The sequence below is a fragment of the Streptopelia decaocto genome (assembly GCF_964273445.1).
Source record: "Streptopelia decaocto genome assembly, chromosome: 1".
Taxonomy (NCBI): domain Eukaryota; kingdom Metazoa; phylum Chordata; class Aves; order Columbiformes; family Columbidae; genus Streptopelia; species Streptopelia decaocto.
The window spans coordinates 154,792,274-154,812,167 of record NC_138663.1 but is presented as its reverse complement, the minus strand read 5'-3'; the positions used below and the strand labels follow the sequence as shown (position 1 = coordinate 154,812,167).

The 19,894-nt window shown below is 41.0% G+C and overlaps 1 protein-coding gene across 1 annotated transcript; it reads right to left on the bottom strand.

The window, feature by feature from the left end:
• Window positions 1–2,416: 2,416 nt before the first annotated feature.
• Window positions 2,417–17,324, bottom strand: POGLUT2 (protein O-glucosyltransferase 2). Its single transcript, XM_082065446.1, has 10 exons — window positions 16,938–17,324; window positions 14,176–14,381; window positions 13,555–13,760; window positions 12,711–12,788; window positions 6,238–6,410; window positions 4,989–5,226; window positions 4,205–4,414; window positions 3,766–3,855; window positions 2,890–2,994; window positions 2,417–2,673 (listed from the first exon to the last, which is right to left on the bottom strand). The coding sequence occupies exons 1-10, from the start codon at window positions 17,102–17,104 to the stop codon at window positions 2,656–2,658; spliced, it is 1,491 nt and encodes a 496-aa protein (XP_081921572.1). The 5' UTR covers window positions 17,105–17,324; the 3' UTR covers window positions 2,417–2,655.
• Between the last annotated feature and the right edge of the window lie 2,570 nt (window positions 17,325–19,894).

Genomic DNA, 19,894 nt, shown 5'->3' with positions numbered 1-19,894 from the left:
TAAAAAGTAAATGCTGTTGACTGATTATTTCAAGTAATATAGTGGAAAGAATCTATTTTGATGGCAAACCTTTAGATGCATTTCATTTTTGACTATATTACTGATGCTATACTTGTTTGAAATTAAAAACTCCTGATTTGTAGAATTCTGCAGGCACATCCGCTGCAGCTGGCTGGCATGGGGGTGCTACTCCACCTTGGTGCTGTGCTCTGGCACTCCACTGTGCTTCACAACCTGTGACACAGGTAGAGGAATCTCTCGTCATTTACAATGTCACTTCCCTAAGGAGCCAGAATCTTGGTGTGTGTGGGGAAGAGGAGGAGGAGGGAAATGGGCATGTGCTAATAGAAGCAGGGTTGTGCATTAGGAGCAAAGAACACAGAACCATAGAATCATTTAGGTTGGAAAAGACCTTTAAGATCATCAAGTCCAACTGTTAACCTAACACTGCCAAGTCCACCTCTAAACCATGTCGCTAAGAACCTCATCTATGCCTCTTTTAAACTCTGTCGGGGATGGTGACTCCACCGCTTCCCCGGGCTGCCTATTCCAGTGCTTGACAATTGTTTCCATGAAGAAAAGTTTCCTTATATCTAATCTAAACCTCCCCTGGTGCAACTTGAGGCCATTTCCTCTCATCCTATCACTTGCTACTTTGGAGAAGAGACCAACCCCCTTCATGCTACAGCCTCCTTTCAGGTAGTTGTAGACAGTGATAAGGTCTCCCCTCAGCCTTCTCCAGGCTGAACAGCCCCAGTTCTCTCAGCTGCTGCTCATCAGACTTGAGCTCCAGACCCTTCACCGGGATGGATCACAGTTCTAAAAAGTCGCCCTCCAGCAGCTTCCCTTGCATAAAGGGCTGGTCACATGGGCCCTTTGAGGAGATGGACTGTTGACTAAAAACTGATAGAAGACAAATTATGTTTATACCAGTGGAGGAACTCCTGGGGGAGGAAGCAGTTCTGCCTCTGCGCAAGGTCTCTGTCAGGAGGAACCCAAAGAGGCATGTGGGGGTCTGGGCCTCGTTACCCATTCGTGGGAGGAATTCTGGTTTTCAGCTGAGCTCTGCCATTGCAGGGTGGATAAAGCACTGTATGAGCTTGCAGCTATAGACTTCTCTGTTATGGGTTATGGGTAACCTATGAGTATAACCAAAGGTTAGAGCAATATAATAATGGCTTTCAGCCAAGCCAATAGCAAGTAACAGCTGAATGATGACCCCCGAGATGAAATAGCTGGTCGATCTTGAGAAGTGCCTCTTGGCACTGTCTCTTGAGATGGTCGTCTTATCTCCATGACCAAGAGTCCTCCTGAAAACTGCTCTGCTCATTCTGCATCTTACGGCTCACAGATTGCTGAAGGTGAGCTGGCAGCTTTGGCTGGATGTTGTTCTTGGGAGGAGCTGTTGCATTTGACAGTGCTGAGCTGCCTAAACGTACAGTGAGTCAGTGCTAGAGAGCTGGGACAATGTCTGTGGTGCTTTGGCCAGGTGCTGAGATCGGACAGCTGCATTTTGGTGCTGTATCATATATATTAAAAAAATCTATTCACGACCGTAGGTTAGTATAGTTAAATTATACATACTGTTTACCACAATCAAACAAGCTATTCCTTAGGTGTGCTTTTACTATACTAAAAAATAATAGGCATGCAAAATTTAAAAATGTTAATCAGATAGATACAATATCATTCCACTGTTTCTCACAAGGTGCCTCAAGAATGCTGACTTCCCAGCACTGTTGTTCAATAAGCACAGCACACATCCAAGTGTTTGCTAAGAAGATAGCTATATGGATTTTTAAACTTACTGGCTGTGTAACAGATAAAAGAAATCCTCACTCTAGACTGGAAACATTTGCATTAACCTTAGAATTTGATCAATTTAGACTTGACTTTAAATCCACATATGAATCATTTTCTGATGATGTTGATATGCTCAAAAGTAACAGTTGAATTCCTTAATATCAGTGGGAAGCGAGTATTTTAAAAATAGACTAGACTCTTGAAACAATGATGTGTCTAATTTCAGTGGTCACTGTTGATTTCTACTTAATTATTTTCATAATCCCAAAGAGACAGAGTTTCACGGACAAAGCATCTATTAAAAATCTTATGAAACTTAACACTTTTATCTAATATTCCTGAAATACCCAATAGCAACGCGCTTTTCCTTCAGGTTACAAAAGATGTATTATAAACCCAACATAATTTTCTTTGAGAATACTAATTCTCCCAGAAGGAACAAAGTTAGTGTCTGAAGAAGATGAGTTTGGATGGATAGATAGATAGGGTGGGGGGTAGATTTACAATTCTTATCTGTCCTTTTTTGCAGAACACCCTTGTGAATAGACTCAGTATAACAAGCATGAGTAAAAAAACCCTGCATTTTCAAGTTATCTCAGGACAGCAACACATGACTGATACAAACATGTTTTTTATTAAAAAAAAAAGAGGTTTATGAAAAAGGCTCTGCAACCACTGCATGATTAAAAAGGCAATAGGGGGTGGTTTTCTTCCATATGTAGATCATGATATAGTAAACTTCATATAATATCCATTGGCATTATCCACTGGCACTTTAATCCAAGTTTTTCTTCTTTCCTTAAGAAGACAGTCTGAATGTAGGTAAATATTTAAACAATTATTTTATTTCTGTCAGAGTTCATCTTTGCCCTGCAGTCAAGAAAGAAGAAGCATTTGTCAGTTAATTGGAAACTCCATTTTTAACTGTCTAGTCCTGCAAATACATTAAGAAAGGTTTCTAAGTTCGAAAGGTGTTAATGGTCTGGTAACTGATACCATGGGGTATTGAGCAACAGCTGTTCCAATCTGGTTGAATAAGAACCTAAGACATCCAGCATTTATAATTTAACGCTGTATGTCCTGTACCTTTTTTCTGTGGCAAGTACATGGAAAAAGGTCATCCTCAGGCTGCTGCACTTTCTCCATCCCATCTCTGATTTTTGGCTCACTCACTTGCAAGTTGGCATATTCCTAGTTTTTAAAAAAGGAAGGTATCATTAATTCATAAACTCATAGATTGTACATCTGGTTGCACCCTGTTTCCCCGAAAATAAGCCCTACTGTGAAAATAAGCCCTAGCATGATTTTTCAGAATTTTTGAGGACACTCAAAATATAAGCCCTACTCCAAAAATAAGCCTTAGTTACAGTTCATAAAAAAAAGTCAATTTAAATAGTGTCCAGGCAGCTATACATGTAAAAAAGTAATACGTTTTGGAGCAAAAATTAATATAAGACCCTGTCTTATATTTGGGGTAACAGGGTAAACACCTCAAGAAATCAGCTGAGTAATTCTGTAAAAACTCTGGGGCTACACAATCTGTTACTCCGTATTGTGTCATGGATGGGTTAAGCAGATGCCTGAGTGCAGAGAGAGGCCGCTTCGGGTGCCTCACTGGAGTTTTGGTATGTCGGTGCTAATGCACAGATATTTTCAGCTGTGGTTCACAGGTTGTGTGCATCTGTCGTGGAATTCTTTCATCATTGTGGGCAACATATTCTTGCAGAGTAGATAAAGATTTATGGGATGCGATGACTTCTCTCAAAGTGCCAGTGTAGTCTGAAGGGGTTTCATAAGGAAGAACCACATGCAATGTTTGTAAACCAGCTGAAGTTCTTAATTGCTGCTGCTTGATTTGTAGCTTCAACTACTGGACTGGCCAGTTTCCAGCAGCTCTGTAGCCCTAAATTCTTTCTGTGGGACTTCTGTTTTTGTGGTAGTAGCTGTTAAAAACATACCAACCTGGAAAAGTTTGAAATAGTAACAAAAAATGTGGTCTCCCATGAGATTATTTCTTGCAAACTCTTGTCCAGATTTTGCAATATTTTTTGCCTGTCAAAGAAAATAACAGTTTTTTTTTAAATTCTCAAAAAATATTTCAGGATGCAAGTATCAATTCTGGAGTTAAGTATAGCATTGATAGTTTAGGATACCTTATTTTTATTTAATCATTCTTAAAATTAAGGCATTCTTATGAAAATACTCTTTTAATTTTTCCAAAGTTCAATTTAATTTCAAATTAAAGGCAGTATTATGTATTTTTCAAAAAGTGTTTTTCTTATTTGTAGAATTGATGACAATAATTTTCTAAGCCCTTCTAATAGATTTTTTTGCTTTAAAGAAATGGACTTTGCTCTCTCTGTCTAGAAGCATTGCTGAGTGCTTCTAAATGTATATTTACCTCTTCATCGTGCTCTTTTGCCCACTGTAGTTTTTCCAGGAGATCGCTCAGGTCACTTTTAAATGGAATATAATGTTTCCATGGCTGCAGCTCATTATAAAAATGCTCATAGTAGATGGAATCTTGCTTTAGCACCACACTGTTTCCTGCCAGTAGATAAGGCAATCTGTATGCTGCCACTGTGCCATCAATATTAATTTGATATTTATACTGGAAAGAAAATGACCATTAAGTTATTAACAAACAGAAGACCCAAGTAGCTTGGTTAGGTTATATTATTCTGAGGGCACTGGTATTACTGACTTGCCGAAATTGAGAAATGTAGGATTGGCTAGGCAAGCATCAATGTTTAAGTAGCTTTTATTATTTAGCTTGGAATTCATCACAGTGCAGGGAACAGGGAGATGCCCTCTTCATCAATTAAGTTCTCTGGAAATTCTTAGATGCCCGTCCTCGGATGCAAGGGTAGATGTGCCACTTCATCCACTGATTTTCCCACTATGTTAGTTATGTTAGTAGACCTGATCGCTGAATCAGGAAAAAGAAATAAAAAGGAATTTGGAGTTACATAGATTACACGAGGTTCTACAGAACCTTTAGATGTAAATCAAACATTATTATCCTCAGCACTAAGGGCTACATAGCAGTTAATCCCACTGGAAGGATGCCTGCTCATGCTTGGTACTGGTAGTGTGCTGAAAAAACTAAATATCACTTTATTATTAATAATATATACAAAGTTATTAGAGAATGGGAAATACTGAGAACCTCATTTAAGGCTTACCTTAAAAAAATCAAAGAATGAAATGTGCTTAACGATGGGGCCATAGAGGCTCTCATCATGTTTAAAAAAAAAAAAGTTTGTGAAAGCAGCATCTATGATCTCTGGGTATTTTCTACTCAGTTTCACAAGTTCAAGCCTCTCTTTGCGGCTGTCACGTCCTCTCCAGAACGCTGTGGTGTTCTTGTCTTCCCACGATGGGCCAGTATTTGCTTGAACTGACATCATATCCAGACTGACTCTGGGGGAGAAAGAAGTGATTTAATAGTGAGGCCTACTGGAAATTTGTTTAAGTGCAATTACTTAAAAGAGTTTACAGTACTAATAGGCAAATACCAATGGTGAAGGTTAAGTTGTGAGCATGCCCGTATACATATTGTATCAGTATTTTTGCAGCAATAAAAATAAATGAGGAATGTCAAGTTCACAGGCCTGTGGCAAGATGGCATCACTTCGATGACAACATCACATGTGGAAAGAGAGTACCTGTCAGTTGTCATGGAAGAAAGTGGATATGGTTGCCAGACAGATGAGGGTGATACAGGGTAATGCAATAGCTGATAATGGTGATGAAGCAGTCATGATAGTCCAAAGCAAGTTTTTTAGTTAACTAGCTTAACACAAGATATTTCACTTCCTTTGCTAAATTAACACACATAAATTGGGGGGGAAGTGGGAAGCCAATTTAGGAATAGTCTTGGTAACAAAGACAAGGAACCTGAACTGAATGCTGTGAAATGATGAACAAGTTAAAAGTGGATAACTAAGATCTCTTAGAAGCTGGCTTTTGAGTGTTTCAAGACAGCAACAGAGCAGTTATGAAGGCCAATTGTCATCAGTAACCAAAGGGGAGATGGTTGGTCCTAGGTTGAGTTCTGGCTATGTTGGGCTTTAAAAGGTATAGAAAAATATTTTAGGAAAATCAGGAAAAAAGGTACCTGGCCAGTTGTCAATGTGTTCATAAATATCTACAAAATATCTACCCTCAAAACATTCCCTCTAAGTGCTGTTTTCAGTGACTTCACCATGTTTAGATTAATTTTAATCTTTGAAATGGAACACTGAAGTATTTTAATATATGTCGTTTACGTTACATATTACATAACTTGGTTAATACTAGGATGCTGATTACACAGCTATTGCCTATCAGGTGCCAGCGTCTCAATGAATAAATAAAGAGGAAACTGATTAATATACTGTTAATACAAATACCTTGTTTTGAATTTTGTGAAAATGTTAAGCAATTTCTTACCGTCCCATAGTCTCCAAAACTGAGTCTGTCAAGTCATATGTTGGCATGACAATGTCTTTTGACTCACTGGACCCACACCAGGAGAAGATGGGGTGCAGGTTCTGTGGGGATTTCCTTTTCTCCAGAGGCCAGTCCCCCAAATTAACAAAAAATTCTACATCTGGCATTTTCACCTAAACAGGAGCAAAGTAGGCACGAATGCATTTTAATACAAACCACCATTTTCCTGCTGGCATCTTGCATTTTGAAAACAACCTCAGTAAGAGACAAAATGTCAGGTCTCTAATATACTTAATGTACCCGTAATAAATAGTTAAACTTTAGAAACACGTTAGAAGTACTCAGACCACAGAGAAAAGCCTACAAGAAAAAAAAAATTAAGATTTGCACAAAGTCACATAAATGCCCTTTTTCTTTTTTAAAGAGATAGGAACACACTAGTTTAGAGGATGCTTTCTTGTTATTCTCCACAATTGGCCACACAATTTTTGTACCAGGCTAGTACTAGGATCTAGTAAGCAATCATCTAGTTCTAAGGGAAAATGAACCACCTTGATGACTGTATGGAAAATTGCTGTTGGGTGGTAGATTAGTTTTCTGTTACATCCATGAACTGATTTGCCCTTTGTCTGCATGATGACTAAATCCAACAGGAGAGAAGTAACAGAAATGAACAGCCAACAATGAACAAATGATGAAAAGTCCACATTTAGTCAATGCTGGGGTTAATTAATAAGCTTAACTTCCTCACTTATCAAGAATAGTTGGTAGTATGGAACCATATCTGAAATCGCTGTTGCAGCCAAAAAGCAAGCAAAATACTGTTGATGGCCGGGAAACGTTATAACAACATGACAGGGGGCATAATTTTGCTGCTATGTGGAACCTTAACGCACACCCATCTTGAGCATTGTGTGTGGTTCTGGTATTTGCAAGTCAAGAAAGAGAAGTTACACCAAAAGGCAACTGCTGTGATAGGGATGGACCAGCTGCCTTGTGAGGAGAAACTGAAAATGGTGGGACACTTCAGCTGAGAGAGCAGAAGGCTGAAGGCAACATATGGTTGAGTTTTACAGAACCCTGAAGGCATGGATAATGTGTGTGCAGAAGTAATGCCGCATCTGTTCTTAGTTTACCCTTATCGTGACATTGATTTTTTTGATTTTCTAAAATATCTACATCCCTCAGTTGCCTCTTTCAAAGCAAAAGAATCCGACTCAAATTAGCTTGTCTTTGCCAAAACATCCTTCTTGCCAGACAGTTATTTTTTGAGAAAGTGAAACAAGAACTGCGCTGTTTTCACGAGATAGGCATGTCACAGGTTTTAAACTGTCACATAATATTTTTTTCATTTTTGCCTCCCTTCCTAATAAGTCTTAGTTGGGTATTTGACGGTTACGAATATCTGATTCTTATATTGACATTTTTGGGAAGCTCTTAGAATAACTCCAATATCTCTGTCCTGACTACGAAGAGGTAATTTAGAGATCACGATTGTATGTGTGAGATTAGGAACATTTTGTTGAAGTGTTATCATCAACTCTGTCAGTATCTGTATGAGAAAATACCTTCTCTGAAGGAAAGAACACTTATGAATGTTAATAATTCTCAAATGAAAATGTATTATACATATACATGTAAAAATAGAGTTGAAACATATTGCTGACTCCTCATTATATGTATATGTATCAAAGCATTTCTCCTCTCAAACCCCTTTATTCTTCAGGTCAGACTGGCTGGTCACAGCCTAACACTTCAGGATTCTTCTGTGTCCCAAATAGGTTTTGTTAAGTTTCTGATTTAATTTATCCTTATGGACAGAGATAGAAATGAAAAATTTGCCAAATATCAAACACCCTCCTAAGTGGTTGAAGATATTTTTCTCTGTCTTGGCGACATGGAAAAAACTTTGGCAGAGATATTCAGAAATTCTAAGGGCAAGAGACACAAAGCAGGACTTTTTGTCTTCAGTATACAGACTGACAGAAAAGGTTACCTTCATTTCAAAGGGTGTTTGGCTACACAGTCAAAAAACTCTTCAGCAAAAAACTCTATTAGCACAGTGCCATCTAATGGTTATAATGGACATAGAAAGGCTATTTATTGAACATATATAAATTAAACCTTTCCTTTCTGAGCTAAGTAAAGTTGGCTTGTCCACCCAAGTAAAGACCAATAGTTTTTATCTTTAGTCCAATTTGGTGACAAATCATGATTTTAAAATTCAATCACCTCCCTCCAGCACAACAGCAAAGGGAACAGCATAGGTGGCAGAACAGCAGTTCTAGAAGACACATCAGGCTCGCCATCTCTGTGAAGAACTATGTTTTGCTTCGCATGGAAGCGCAATTTATTATAGACATCAATACTTTAAAATCTTGCAATAGTTCACACTTTACTAGCAAATATATGCACAACATCGACAGAGGTGAATAATGCCCAATTCAATAAATGATAAGCAATCTTTTCTTGTTGGGAGCTAGACAATCCCAAATCACTTTACAATTCATAATTACCTGGATACCATTTTCCACATGCACCAATGTCCTATAAATTTAATATTAGTGTCATTGGTTAATTCTTCAATTTGATCTTTAAGTTGTTGATATTTCTTTACTTTCTGTACTGCTGAATTGGCCAAAGACATTAATTTACTTTCATATCTAATTGTTATGTCAGCTACCAGGGCCTGGTCTCCTTTAACAAATACCAGGTCCATTTTATACAATTCACTTTTCTCCTCTTTCAATAACAGTTCTTGGAATACTACTCGTTCTTTCTTTTTAGCTTTGTCAATCAAAATTTCTCATAATTGGTTATGTCTTTCGATCCTGGCACCCTGAACTACAGGACAATGCCCAATAATACGTGCACACATCTCATTCTCTACCTGGCAATGTCAGCATGATTTGAGTTTCTTGTCTACCCATTGGCAAACATTTTCTTGTGGGGTAGACATTTGCACTTAATTGTAGAGCACTAATGAGCTACCTGTGGAGAATGCCTCTGCAATATACAATCCATTAACTATAGATTTTATCCCTGTCAAAGTTTGAAATCCCATGGACCTGGGATAAAAGGTTGGTCCAATTTACAAATTCTTTTTTCCTCCAGTTACAAGGCCTCTGAAGGTTGACTTTTGGAGTGCGTCTCTCCCATTCTGAGTCTGGTTCCTTACAGCCCAATTCCTCTGATATCACAAGGACCACTCTTGGGTCCCAACAGATGGAGCTTTATCCTTATGCCCTCTTGCTGCAATCCGTTATCTTTCAAATGCTTTTCAATATCTTCACATTTAATGACAGCTCTTACTGTCTCATCCAAAGACTGCGCAAGTCTCTGTAGGTCTTCAAGATTGCACATTAGGAATCAGTGCTAAGAGTCTGGTAACGCCCAGCCCACCATCCTGACTACTTGAATACAGCATAGCACCACAAGCATTTGTTAGTAGATGTAACCATTCCTCAACAACCGTTTGAATTGCCAAGTCAAGGCTTTCCAGGTATGGCTCTTTTACATTGGCCTGATCTGCTAACTACGTCAGTTGTGGAATAAGATTTCCTTTCAAGATGTCAGCTTTCTGAAAAGGCTCCCATGCCACCTTTCTAATTTTTTGAATCCAGCCCTTTACTTCTTCCAGAAGTTCTGACTTTTATATTCCTGTCCAGGGGTCCACACATAACCCTAGATATTCTTCCGAGTTACCAGGTTCATATTCAGTGAAGTGCTGCTGATCAACTGAAAAGGACAATCATTAATCATATAAGAGTCTTTTGCTGGCTGAATGTAAATGCTGTGGCACTTTTCTCCCTGTATTTTGAGGCCAGTTGCATTACAAAATACCTTCAAAATGAAAATATTTTTTTGCATTCCTGCCCATGATCCACTCAACAATACAGGTCATCTGCAAAGGCCACAATTGAAATACTTTTTGAGCAGTATAGGAATCCCTCTCCTTTCTCCTTTGATTTCCACAGCAGAGAGACCAATGATAAATTAAATAAAATTGGAAACATTGGATCACTTTGTTTCACACCACTCTGGATCCCAATGAGATCCAACTGTTCATTCTTCAAGAAAATATGAGTACAGATGTTATGGTACATATTTTTATTCAGGGCAATAAGAAGTTGGGTCACGCCCTTCTGTCTAAGAGCTGTAATGATATGAGAATGCCTCGCCGTGTCAAAGGTAGATCAATGAAGACCACCCCCAAGGGTCACTTTTCCCTTTTTGCACTTCAAACTATAACAGTTTCAAATTTTCTGTACATCCTGATGACTTCATAAGTTCGCTTTGTCATGGGTCAGTGGGACTTGCCTTGGTGAATCTTGCTGTTAAAATTGAGAACAACCTCAAAATGGTTGATCTGATGGTTACTGGCCACCAATTATTGATGTCACTTTGGTGGTCCGGTAGGGTCAGTTTTGATATCAACACAGTCTGACGTTCGGTATTGTACCAGTTACCAGTTTATTAGTACAGTGCCATCTAATGGTTATAATGGACATATGAACGATACAAATTATATATGAACTACATCCTCAATGGCAGAATCATTCAACAGGTTAAGTCTTCTTCTCCAGCCCAATAGATATATTGTCTTTCAGTGACACTGTCTTAATAGAAATTCCTACAGTATTTAATGGAGATGAAACAAATTGTGTTTTCTAGATCTGTAAACAGTTTCTGTCTTTGAAGTTAGCAAATCTTTTCCAACATTTATCCGAAATACCTTTGATGCAATTTAATCCCATTATTTCTTGTCCAATACTACTGACATCACGAACACCTTACTTCCATCTTCCACAGAGCAACCTTTTAGACAATGAAAGGCTACGTTCATGTCTCCCTTAGACACTGCCAGGTGAAACAATCCCCACTTAAACGAATCGTCATTTTTATGGTCAGTCATTCTCACCACTTCCCTATGCAGCGTCAGTAACTGAACAGTCTTGAAGTCTGACAGCCAAAGGCAGACACAGAAGCACAACTGATGCTTTCCTAATCCTGAGAATAGTGGAAAGGTTACTTTACATTTCTTTCATGTGTTTGTTCTGTTAATGTGTGTGTTTAGCTTTTTGCAACAGCACACCACTGTTGACTCATGTGAAACTTGTGATGCTGCAACCTCCACACTTTCCTGCAAAAAATAATCACACACTCCCTATTTTAAATAGGTGCCATAACTACATGACATCCAGCCTTTGCATACTATCCTGCCCTTGTCACTTATTTTATCCATTTTTCCATACAATTTATCTCACTTGCTAAGAATTTTTTTATTTATTATGCTGTACCATAAAGTGCTTGCAGGTTCTTTCATTTTTGTTATCTAAAAATTCAATAATCCGTCATTCTAGTCCATCATTCAGTCAAAATATAACTAAGTTATTCAGTGGGGACTGAACCTAGGACAGTTCTCTGAAGAATGCATTTGTAACACAATTTACTTTTCTGGAAACATCGGCAACTATTATTTAAGTAAGGTTTTCCAAGCAGGTTACAGTAGCTTCTTCTAGGCGAAGTTTGCCTATCTTGTTTGTGAGAAACTTGTGAGACCCTGAAAAAAGCTAACTAAAATTAATATACTTGAGATCCATAAAGGAAACTTATTATCTTGTTATAGGAAGAAATTACATAAGTATGGCTTGATTTTTTTTATGTTAAATGAATGTTTTTTCACACCAATTACCTTATCTTTCAGCTGTTTAATTTTTATTAGATTTTTAAGGAATTTTTGGGGGGTCAACAACTCCATTTCTCAGTAGCTCTTCTGTCTTCTTTCTCTCCATTTTAAAGACAAGTGCTTTACCATTTTACAGTCAAAACCACATATTAACTCAGATATCTTCATCTTTCTCTTACTACTCGCTTTAGACAATGTCACATATTTGCATGCTGAAACTTCAGTCCTTCGGTCACTATGTACATAACGTCAGTTTTTTTTCCAAGGTTTTCTTAAGGAAGAGTCTGTGTGGTGCTTTTTGCTTGTACATCAAGGGAGTTTCCCCACATGTTGCATGTTGGGCTTTTGGTGCTCTTTCTGAACCCTTCCTGCCTTGTTTTCAACTTACAGAATTCAATGCAGAATGATATAAATTCCCTGTTATTTTCAGTCACCTTGTAAGATGCACTAGCAGAGACAGAATTTTCTATTAGATGCTACAGGATGATTTACTCAGTCTACAGAAAACAAAACAAACCAAAACAAAAACACAAAACACTTTGACCAAATCTATCGAACTATAAAAGCCTGGTATTTAATTCGCATTTGTGATACTCCACACACTAGCATTCTAGAATATGCCAACTTCAAACATAGCAAATCCATCTGACTTTTCCATCATCAATCAAAGAACAAGAAAGTATTTTAACAGAAATATCCTATGAATATGCTGAAGTGTATTTGTTAATCTCAGTCTTCTATAAATGAGGACATATAGAATAAACAACTGTACAAATGTACTCACTTTTCTTGTCAAAGAAAGCAGTATGGCATCCATGAAAATTCTAAAGCCAACATGTTCCCCATATGTCTTGATATAAACCTGAAAATAAACAAAGTTTTACTGGTCTGATGTTTTAATTTCAAAGAACAGCCAGCACAATTTAGAGCTCTTTTAATCACTTGGTAAGTAGCTAGTCAGATTGTATGGCTATATAGATTCATGAATCAGCTGAGAAGCTTTAGAAATCTCACCTCTCTAACTCATCACAGAAAAATGACAAAGAATAAAGACAAGCTTTGCTTGCATTTGCAGACATTTTAGGTCTGTCTCACGGAAACAAAAATTGATTGCCTGTTTCCGTTGTGTTCCATTGTTCTTGTTTCCATATGAAATTCTACGGAAGTCAGTTGAGTTTTGTTAAAAAGAATTGTAGCTCTGGTCCTCAGTGGAGCCAAAAGTGGTATTTCTTTACCTCAGAATTATGCACAACAGAATTTATTGATGCATGTCCAATTAGATGATCGGGACACTCCACAGCAATATTACTCACAGAACGGGAAACTGAATTAGCGTTTAGAAGACTTAGGTCTGTGCCCAGTACTCACATTGATTGCTTGGAAAGTAATTTGCCTTCACTGTGCTACAGTTGCTTCAGTTGTAAGGTGAACAAAAAGCACTTTACAAAGTAGGACAGATATTACTGAGCTTACATGCAAACTGCAAAGTATTCAAGGATAGAGAAGCAAGCAAATGAAGTTTCCTAAAGAAGAGACAAGAAGCCTATCAACTGGGAAGAGCCAAGCAGCCTAGTAGTATGACATGCCACCAGATCCCTGTATGGACTTCAGATCAACCCATTCCGTACCTCATTATCTTTGATGGTGTAATGACACAAACTCTGTCTCTGTCCAAACCTCTGTGGAATTTCTTTTGCAATCTTATCTGGATCAACAATGGGAAAATTGGCTAGGTCTCTTTGAATCTGTGGAATGATTTGAGGGCAGTTCATCTCTTCCAGCCATACACTGCTCTCCTCCTGAGGGCAGTCACAGTTTTCATGGTAAATAGGTCCTATCAGGAACACAATTGTTTTATTTTTAGTAGGTCACAGTATTGAGCCATTGAGATCACAAAATCGGGTCAGGAACTGAGCATTCATTGCTTAGGGCCAAACCTTCACCAACTCTAAAAGGACATATTTGAACTTTTTTTTTACTCCAATGGTGTCATGCCAAGCTACATCAGCTTCCATGTGAGCCCTCTACATGTATTTGCTAGGCAACAGCTTCAACAGCATTTGTTTCTTTTTACTATTTTGAATAGTACATGCAGGACACATAATGAATCCATAATTCCAATAGGATTTGATAGTCTGGAGAAATACTGAGGTCCTGCAAAAACCTATGTTTATCCTAGAAGACATTTGGGAATACAGTTTGTGAGAAAAAAACACAATAGAAATTCTATGTGTAGTGCTGCTTCTTACCTTTTAAAATATATGGAGACTTTGCAACATGTTTATCTCCAGTTTTGACTTCTATTTTCAGGGTTTTGTAGCTTGCATACATCCTGTATCTCACAAGGAAGGAACCATCTTTCCTGTCTAACACTTGCACACCAATCCGAGTGAACTGTTCATCAGGAGCCGTGATCTTCACCTGGAACGCATTTTCACCCGGCGTTGAAGTGAACCTACCCAGAGAATAAATGGGAGCTTAATAAAAAAGGAAACACACAGCAGCTTTCTTAGTTTGATCACTGACAGACTTCCAGTGACCTTACTGAGCCACGCTAGGGCTTTATGAGCACATCCTAATGTTCACAAGCAAGGCATGATTTTTCCAAAGGGAATTTTGTTAGGCTACCTAAAACATCTCTGTTAGAAGCAGAATGTATCAAGAAAGTTCCATTCAGATACTCATTAACACAGCTTCAAAATTACTTGGTGCCCTATATGTTGAACAGTGTTGGAAATACAGTCTTTGATTACATGGGAACAGAGCACCTTTAGAAATTCAGCATAGTTTTTAATTGCGAGTAGCTCAAGCGTAAAATGATGGGAAGGTAGAGAACATGCAGATATATAAATCTTGGTGGATGTATCTTGGTGTCCTGTCCCATAGCAACAGGACCAGGGGCAATGGTTTTAAACTGAAAAAGGGTAGATTTAGATTGGATATAAGGATGAAATTCTTCACCATGAGGGTGGTGAGGCACGGGAACAGGTTGCCCAGAGAAGTTGTGGATGCCACATTCCTGGAAGTGTTGAAGGCCAGGCTGGATGGGGCTTTGAGCAACCTGATCTAGGGAAAGATGTCCCTGTCCATGGCAGGGGAATCAGACTAGATGATCTTTAAAAGTCTCTTCCAACTCAAACCATTCTATGATTCTCTAAAAATATAGCAGAATAAGCTTCACTTTAGCAGCTTAATAAGTCTGTTATTTTACATACAGGTGCAAAATATTTCCAGCTTACTTTATTTTCCAGGTATTATTTAAGGAAGTGAAGAACAAAGTTAAACTTCTAAATTATTATGGTAGCTCATAAGGGGGGGAGGGGGGGGCGGGGCGGGGAAGATATTGCAAATGTGAGTGTTTTGGTAGGGAAAACACATTATAGTGGGATCATGTCATTCAATGTGTATGTATGACATTTTGGTAAAATTCATCATACATCAGTCACAGAAAAACCTCCATAAAACCATAAAATTATTTGAAAAATAATGAAGTTATCACATATCATAGAGGTATTAACAAAGTTAGCACAATCAAAATGCTGCATCTGCCAATTTTCATCCAACTCTTTAAACATGGTCCCGAATATGTAGGGAAAGCTTGGGATAAAGAGAGAGTTGGTGGGAGTGGCTGGACTGACAGATTACAGCCCAGCAGTCTCATCACCTCTCCTGAAACTTGGCCAGACATACTAGAGAGCTGCCAGTTCAACTAAACGCAGGAAATAGTTACTGCCCAAGATAAACTGAATTGGCAGCTTCCAGACTTGTGTGTCCCATGGTGCATCTAATCTGGACAATGTGGATGGAGCACTCTCCTACCTAGCTTGTACAGTCAAGGTTTCTTTCCTGTAGAAATGGAAAGCCATGAGCATCCTCTGAAAGCTTACTTATTTTGTTCATATGAAATTTATCTAATGGCCTACAGAGTACTTCCTAAACGATTCTACCGATCTTGTGCCTATGTGTTTAGGAGAAATACTGATGTTCCCAACCGTGGAACCAAGCAGGACACCTGAGCAGGTATATAATAAATGTATTATTGCAAAGGTGTTGACAAAGCAGAATAAATCATAAATTGTTCATAGAATGTCCTTAGTTGGAAGGGACCCACAAGGATCATCGAGTCCAACTCCTGTCCCTGCACAGGACAACCCCACAGTTCACACCATGTGTCTGAGGGCCTTGTCCAGTCTCTTCTTGAACACTGTCAGGCTTGGGGCCGTGACATCTCCCTGGGGAGCCTGTTCCAGTGCTCCACCACCCTCTGGGGGAAGAACCTTTTCCTGATGTCCAACCCAAACATCCCCTGGCACATCTTCTGCCATTCCCTCTGGTTCTGTCAGTGGTCACTAAAGAGAAAGAGTTTGGCGCCTGCCTGTTCCCCTCCCCTTGTGAGGAAACTGTAGCCGCCATGAGGTCTTCTCTCAGTCTCCGTCTCCAGTTATTGATTGGACCAATACATGTGTTTTTCTGTTAAACTTTTTCATCATAGTTTCTTTCCTCATCCCAGCCCCTTGAGCAGTTATATGATACTCCTAAAAAGATTAATTAGCACTTTTAAAGTGATAAAGAGAAAAATTCACGGGGGGGGGGGAGCCTTCAGCACCAGTAGTTTTCTTTTCTGGAAGAAAATCCCATGTGAATTTCTGCCTACACAGCGGAGATGTCGGGGGCACGGGCAGGGAAGCTCAGCCCTGCCGAGGCCGGGCCGTGCAGCCGCGCTGGCACCGCTGCCGTTCCGGGCGGGGAGCAGGACGCTTTGCTCCCTCACGAAAAATCCAGTAAGTACGATTTGGACCCAGGGCCCGCAAATATTTAAGCGGCTGCCCAACGTGGAGGGGGTGGTGGTGCCCGGGGAAGGGCGCGTAAAAAGCTCTGCCGCTCCCCGCCCAATCCCTTCAGCCTCACAAACGGGACGGGGGTGGGAACGTGACTTTTTAACCGATCTCTCGGATTTTTTTTTCTGTCCGCAACCGAAGTCTCCGTGAAAAGCAGCCGCCGCCGCGCTTACCTCTGCCCTGCGGCATCCACGGCCTGCACGTAAAAGTAGCGAGCGGGGAGCGCAGCCTCGGCCCGCAGCCCGGGCCCCCATACCGCGCTGCGCTCGGGGCTCGGCCGGCCGCCCCCGCCCGCCGCAACGGCTCCTAGGGCGAGGCAGAGCGGCCACAGCCCACGCATTGACAGCGCTTCCCCCGACGGAGAAACACCGCCGGGGCGCGGGAAGGGGCGCAGCCGGGACCTTCCTCCTGCCCTCACCGCGGCACCGGGGAGTCCCGCCCTCGGCGCGGCTGCATGGGGTGGGGGCCTGGGCGGGGAGGATCGCGGGGCCTCTGCCGCCCTGGCTCTGAACCCGGGTGCCTGCTCGGCTCCTCACGGTACCATCCCCGCGGCGCCCGAGCGGAGGGGAGCGGGGCGGAGCGCTCCCCTGCTTCCGCGGGAGCGGGGCGGGCGGCCCCGCACTTCCCGCGCCGAGCGGCGCTGCCGGGAGCCGTAGTCCGGCTGAGAGGCGGTTGGAAGCGGTTGGCGGCGGTTAACGGCCCACGCCGGGTCAGCCCGGAGCTGCCTCAGTCCCGGAGCGGCCCGCCCGCTCCAGGGACTCCGCTGGGACCTACCGCCGGGATCACCTCAAAGGAAGGGGACTTGGTAAGAGGAACAGAAATCTTTCAGAAACCCCCAGGCATAATGTAGCAAGACTAAGCTTAATGTAGCAAGACTAGGCATAATGTAACAGAAACCTAACAGAGAAACAATAGCTCTATAGAGACCGGACGTGAGGCAAAGCGGGATGTCCTCGGTTTGCAAGCTGGGAAGTGTAATGTTCCACTAAATGAAGAAAGAGTTACATGGCTTTTGCTGAGTAGCAGCACAAAATGACAACACGTGTACTCAAGAAATCAGGTCAAGAAGCTGACTCTGGGGGTGTCACCAGGCCATGAAGACAACAAGGCACCACCAGAGACCCCTGATGAAGACTCCGGAACACCAAAGATGGACTGCCAGCAAAGGGCAGGGTTATGGAAATAATTTATGTTTAATGTTATGTGTAATGCATTAACTAAGCAGTAGAAACTAATGAATATGCAATAGGTGTATGTAATAAATACCAAGAAGTGTGAATCACGCGCACGCTCGATTAGAGGAGTAATCCTCCGAGTGTCTGGCAAGATGCAATGAAAGTGCCTGCTTTTTAATGCTTTCAAAACAGCATTATAGAGTCTTTTTGCTGACTTTTCAGTATCAGACTGGGGAAAGCTGCCTCCGCCCATGTCTCTGACTTGGGCATCCAGATATATCAGTGTCACTGTTTTCTCCATGTCATGAACTCGAGTGCTGCCATGAGTCAGCAGTGTGCCCTGGCAGCCAAGAGGGCCACCAGTCTCCTGGGGTGCATCAAGCACAGCATGGCCAGCCGGGCAAGGGAGGCGATTGTCCCACTTTGCACTGGTGCGGCCTCACCTGGAGCACTGTGTGCAGTTCCGGGCACCACAGGATAAAAAAGATATAAAGCTACTGGACAGTGTCCAGAAGAGAGGCCATGAAGTTGGTGAAAGTTTTGGAGGGGAAGCTTTATGAGGAGTGGCTAAAGTAATTTGGTTTGTTCAGCCTGCAGGAGACTAAGAGGAGACCTAATCACACTATACAGCTTCCTCACAAGGGGAGGTGGGGGGACAGGCACCAAATTCTTCTCTTTAGTGACCAATGACAGAACCCAAGGGAACGGCAGGAAGATGTGGCAGGGGAGGTTTAGGTTGGACATTAGGAGAAGGTTCTTTCCCCAGAGGGTGGTGGAGCACTGGAACAGGCTCCCCAGGGAGGTGTCCCAGGGCTAATGAACATAGTCTTTTCCAGCCACCAACTTCATTACAAAACGCCTTAAAAAGTTATCAAGCTCCAGCTTCTAAAGGCACATTTTCTTCTCTCCTGCTGTTCCCTTTTACATGACTTTTCAGGACATTCAGCTGTTAGAAGACTTGCAATTTCCAGTCTAAAAATTCATGCAGGCCCTAATTTATGTCCATGGCCCCTGAGCTCCTCTCCCTTCCCCATCTTAACTCTCTTGATGTGTTTCACAGGTTGAAATGCACTCATCAGCTTACATTTTGCTGCATGATACAAGGCAGTCTCTTTTAGTAGAAAATAACTTTAAAGATGCTTTTATTTAAAAATAAATTTTACACCTACAGAATTCGCAGAACATCATTCCTCTTCCTAGCAGGGCAGCATCATCACGTTAAAAAAAGGCACAGCAGAGATGACGGTAAAGGTGACACACTTATACCCCCCTGCCATTCTCTCCTCCAGCTTTTCTCCCTCACATAAGTGCAGCTCGGGGAATCCATGTGGAGATCTGGCACTATTTGTCAGCACCCAAACAAGTTGTAATAAATCATACAACCTAATTTTAGTCCTGGTTGGCAAAGCAAGCGTTGCTGCTATCCTAATGTCTATAATTTGGCTCAGAGAAAAATGCTTTGGAGGCAGAATTGTTTGATTACTTCAAAGGCTGTTGGCCGACGAAGGCTCAACAGGCTTCCAGCTGGCAAAGGCATGAGGGACTCTCTGCATGACGAGAGGCAGGTTGCCTCAGGATGAAGCCACAACCAATTCTGAATCTGATCTAGGTCTGGTCTTACTTGTGTCCAGGGGGGATGGCAAACTTGGCTGTGCCAACAAGTGTGAGAGGACTGTCCTCTGCCTAACTACTGAAAACTATCAAATAAGTCTTAATATCTGAGGAAGGATTTTATTACTTTTTCCATTACTTGCAGCACCTCTCACAGAAACTACTGCTGGGAGCAGGGGCTCTGTGGGCTGAGGGCATCATGCTGTAATCACTAGCATCTAATCTTCTGCCAGAAGGACACCATATAACTTTTTGATCTTTCTCTGCTTTAGTTTTAATTTAAATTTTTATAACTACTTCGTTATTAAAAACAATAATTTAATATTACAAATCTGAATATTTAA

Excerpts from the sequence above, each read along its gene's own strand:
- POGLUT2 (XM_082065446.1), bottom strand. The coding sequence starts at position 17,104 with ATGCGTGGGCTGTGGCCGCTCTGCCTCGCCCTAGGAGCCGTTGCGGCG. Across the intron at positions 12,789-13,554 it reads ACACCATCAAAGATAATGAG|GTTTATATCAAGACATATGG; the intron begins GTACGGAATGGG and ends GTTTATTTTCAG. Across the intron at positions 3,856-4,204 it reads CAAAAGAGCACGATGAAGAG|GCAAAAAATATTGCAAAATC; the intron begins GTAAATATACAT and ends TTTCTTTGACAG.